The following is a 4,797-nucleotide window of genomic DNA, read 5'->3' as shown; positions in this document are numbered from 1 at the left end:
ATTATTATTTGTATAAATAAAAAATATATATTTTAAATTAGTAAATTGATCAATTGATTTTAGAAATTTATATGCAACATAATTACATATAATAAAATAGAACAAAAGATAAACAAATAAATAATAAGGATCACTAAATTGAAAATTAAATAAAATATATAAATGTATGAAAAGAATGAAAAATTAGATTAATACCTAAACTATAAATGTTTAAATTAAAATTTGTAATTGAAAATATCAAAAAGAGAAACAATGAAATTAAAAGATACATAGAGTCATAGAGAGTTATATAAAAAAATAGAGCATTTAAAATTTACCTTTTGATGAAGAGAAGATGACCACTAGAAAAGGAATAGAAAAAGAAGGTTGAAACTAATAAGAGGATTTAAGAGAATAAAGGAGTGATGAAGGCTGAAATTTGATGATGGAAAAAGATTAAATTTAATTAGGTTAATTAATAGTTAAAATGATAGAAAAAAAAGTAAATTTAGAACTTTAAATAATTAGACTAAGTTTATTTATAATGGGATCATTTAAAATTTAAAATAGAGGCATATTATATATGTATATTTAAAAAAAAAAAAAAGTGGGGGCAAGTGCCCCTCATGCTACTACATGGGTCCGTCCCTGACTCCAGTGATATGTCATATCATGTTCAGCCTATTGATATCATTTGAACGTGCATCTGCGCGTGCCATAGTGTCCAACTAACTCAAATATCTCAAGAAAAAGTGAAAAAGTAGGGAAAATGACAAATAATCCGTACTCTGAACGGGTTATATATATAGGTCCCGTTGGAGCATATCTCGTTTACTGATTTGATTATTAACATATTTTATTTACAATGTACACGAGATATGTTTCGTGTCTTAACACATGTGCACACATAATACGTTAATAGATGTATGTGTTTTATCTCGTTTATGGTGTAAAACGATATAAAAGAGATACATTATAAACGAGATAAGTAAGGTGAATTGTGTCCAAATTATCTATACCCGCAAATTAAACATTTAAAATGTTATTTTAAAAAAAATTATCTAATTTTACCAATAATACTTTTTTATAAATTATGTATGATAAAAAATATTTTAAAAAAAATTATACATTATTAAACCTTTCTCATATCTGTATCTCCATTATGTACAGAGTACATATATAAATCTGGTAACCGGTAACCCTTTTTGGTGTTTACAATATCAAAATGCATAAGAGCCCCATTTTCTTGGTTAAACAGTTATATAGCTTGTGACGGTGACTCTTCTGTTTTACTTTGTTATTTTGTTGTGACCAAAACTTTATACCCTTGATGCATTCATCTCATCTGAAATTCTTCCCCTTCCTTTCTTTTTGAAAATTTATAGGTAGTAAGGTAAAAATAATGAATCATTAATGAAGTAATGGCTCATCTTTTTTTATATTATATGGACATAACTTAAACGTCACTTTCTCAACAGAGACTTCGCATAAATAAGTTTATGGCTACATCTGTGGCTAAGAAGCTGATATTAATAGAAATCTATACTTGACATGGTGGAGTGGAATTTTCAATTGAGATGATCAATTCCCAACTTAGAAGAGTACCTCAACAAGAGAAAATGGAGGCCAAAGCTCGATCAACACTCTTCTCCAAAGATTCCCCTTAAATGCCAAAGATTTGGAGAGGATAGGGGCTAACTTAAAAATAAGAACTTCAGTAGTTGTACAGTGTATAGATGTGGAATATATACAGAATCAGCACCAAGAAATCCAGTCATATTTTCTGCAGTTCTTCACTCAACCAAATTAATGACTTAAAAACCCAATTTAGGCCTTCAACTACCAATAATCTCCACAGGAACAAAGTCCACTTTTAAAATGATGAAAGCGCTTATTGTCCCTAACAATAATCTCCCTTTCAACAACCTTGGATACCAATTTTATTGCATTGTGACAATCTACACAAATGCGAAGATTTTTACAAACCCTCAGCGTTGTACCTTCAGCTGTATGTAACAAACCAAATGAAATTGCTAGCTTCTCACTATGGCTCTTAAGAATTTTAATCTTTTCCTCTTCTTCTAGTTCATGAAGCACACAACTTGTGTCGGGTTTATATCCAATTTTGCTTATTTTTTTCTCCAATTTAACCCAAGTCTTTTGAACTTGTTTTGATTCTAAAAAGCCTCCATCACCAACAAGAAATCTATAAACCTTTCCTCCGATTTCAATCCAACTGCAGCCTGCATCTTTCTGAAGGCCAATCTCCTTCATCTTCCGCCGCACCTGTCTCATGTCGTCCCATTTTCCTAGCCCAGCATATAAGTTCGATAGCAGTACATAATTCTCAACTTTTTCTGGCCCCAACTCTAATAACTTTTTGGAAGCTTTCTCCCCTATATCCAAATCACGATAATTCCTACAGGAACTAAGTAATGAACTCCATATCCCCGAATCTGGTTCATATGGCAGCTCATTTACAAGTTTTAGAGCTTCACTGAGTTGTCCTGCCCGACCAAGCATATCCACCACACATGAATAATGCTCTAATTTTGGCTTTATGCCATGCAAAGTCTGCATCTGATCAAGATATTTTAACCCTTCTGTCACCAAGCCAGTATGGTTACAGGCCATCAGAACTCCCATAAATGTATAAGAATCTGGTCTGCAGCCCGATCTTTGCATTAGTTCAAAAAGTTCTAATGCCTTCAATCCATTCCCATTAACTCCATGTCCTGCAATTATAACATTCCAAGATGCTTCATCTTTCTCAATTATCCTCTCAAAAATGTTTTGAGATTGTTCCATGCATCCACATTTTGCATACATGTCTATCAGTGAGCAAGTTACAAAGGTATCCTCTGTAAGATGAGCTTTCAGTGCAAAGGAATGAACTTCTTTTCCCAGCCGCAAGGCTGAAACTTGTGAACAAGCATCCATAACACCCATTAAGGCAATCTCTTGAGTGTGAGTTCCACTTGAAAGCATTTGCCGGAATGTATCAAGGGCCTCACAAGGAAGTCCATTCTGTGAAAAGCCAGTAATCATTGTATTCCAGCACACTGAACTTTTGTTTTCCATCTTATCGAAAAGGAGTTTTGCTGGCAACATTTCTCCACAGTTAATATAAAGCGACAGCAACGATATCCCAATAAACTCATCTGATTCTAAACCATTTCGCAACATGAAACTATGAATCTCCTTGCCAGAGCGTAGGAGTTTGAGTTGGGCACAAGCGAGTAGAATGGCTCCAATTGTAAACCAATCAGGATCCAACCCAGAAGCCGTCATCACAAGGTACAAGTCTAAAGCCTTTTCAGGAAATCCATTTTGCGCAAGGGCACCAATCAATGCATTCCAAGAGCTCACAGTTTTCCCCGCCATTCCATTAAACACACGCTCAGCACAATCCATTGAACCACACTTTGGGTACGCAGCAACAAAAGCATTGGCTACTAATTCATCATTCTGAAGCCCACGCCTAAGGGCATAACCGTGAATCTCTTTCAAGCTTAACAAGTGAATCTTTTCTAAACAAGCTGGCAGAACATTCAACACTGTCACCTCGTTTACCAATATTTTCTCTTCCATTGTCATCTTCCGTAGCAGCTCAAATGTTCCGCGAGAATCACCAGCCTTGGAGTACCCTCTAATCATAGAATTCCAAGACACAACATTCTTGTCACTGATCAAATCAAACACAACTCGCGCCTCACACAAGTAACCACATTTCGAATACATATCCATAAGTGAATTACTAACCTTCAAGTCACCACAAAGCCCCAGTTTCAAAGCCAAACCATGAAGCAGCATCCCCAATTTCACTTCACCCATTGCAGCAACCACAGGAACCATTGTGACCACACTAACAACATCAGGTACCGAACCTTCATCACCACCATCATTCAACAAAAGCCCCTTAAACAGACCACAAATCTCATCAAAAAGCCCGTTCTCCGAGCACACAAGCATAATTGAGTTCCAGGAAACCAAGTTTCTCCGAGGCATTTTCTCAAACACCTTGAACGCACTCTCAACAAACCCACACTTCCCATACATAGCAATAAGCGCATTCCCCACAAACGAATCAGAGCACAGTCCCAGCTTCAACGCAAGCGCGTGAAGCGCTTCCCCGAGTTCCACCTCGGTGAGCCCGGCGCAGGCCTTGACAGCACATGGCAGCGTGAAATTGTCCGGCAGAAGCCCTGCGACGGAGATCAATTCAACGAAGAGCAAAATGGCGTCACGGTAGAGCGCGTTGCGCGCGTAACCGCTGAGAAGCGCGTTGTAGAGGAATAGGTCTTTCTTGTTGGGAAAATTCTGGAACACTGAACGTGATTCGGAGGGTGAGGCGCATGCGGCGTACATGGTGATTAAGCGGGTAGTGAGAACGACGTCGTTGCGGAGCTGAGGGGACGTGGAGATGAGTGAATGAAGGGTCCGGCCAAGTTGGATGTTTTTGTGGAGAATGCATTGCTGGAGCAGCGCTGTAATGGATTGTGACGTTGAAACGGCGTCGTTGGAGTTGAAGTGGAGAGAGGTCACGGCGTCGTTAAAGTTGCCGGCGAGGCGGAGATTGTGGTTTCGGTGGATTGAGGGAGTGAGGGATGATTTTGGGATTTGAGTGGATGAGTCAAGAATGCGGCGGTTATGGAGGTGATGGGATGAGAGTGGCAGTTGTGGCGCCAAACAACCCATTGTTAACAACGGTCAACAGGAAAGGATAGGCTTCGGTTTCAGTCGTTACTCGTTACGCGCTTGCATTCTGACAACATAATCATAAAGAAAACAAAAATGCAAAAATTCGTGTTTACATTA

At 37.8% G+C, this 4,797-nt stretch overlaps 1 protein-coding gene across 1 annotated transcript; it reads right to left on the bottom strand.

Annotated features, from left to right (window-relative positions):
* LOC107624176 (pentatricopeptide repeat-containing protein At1g18485) lies at positions 1,394-4,771 on the bottom strand. Its single transcript, XM_016326653.2, has one exon. It carries the CDS (start codon positions 4,675-4,677, stop codon positions 1,819-1,821), a length of 2,859 nt encoding a protein of 952 aa, XP_016182139.1. The 5' UTR covers positions 4,678-4,771; the 3' UTR covers positions 1,394-1,818.

The sequence above is a fragment of the Arachis ipaensis genome, chromosome B10 (genome assembly GCF_000816755.2).
Source record: "Arachis ipaensis cultivar K30076 chromosome B10, Araip1.1, whole genome shotgun sequence".
NCBI lineage: Eukaryota > Viridiplantae > Streptophyta > Magnoliopsida > Fabales > Fabaceae > Arachis > Arachis ipaensis.
The sequence above is the reverse complement of the archived record's forward strand: the minus strand, read 5'-3'. Positions and strand labels throughout refer to the sequence as shown.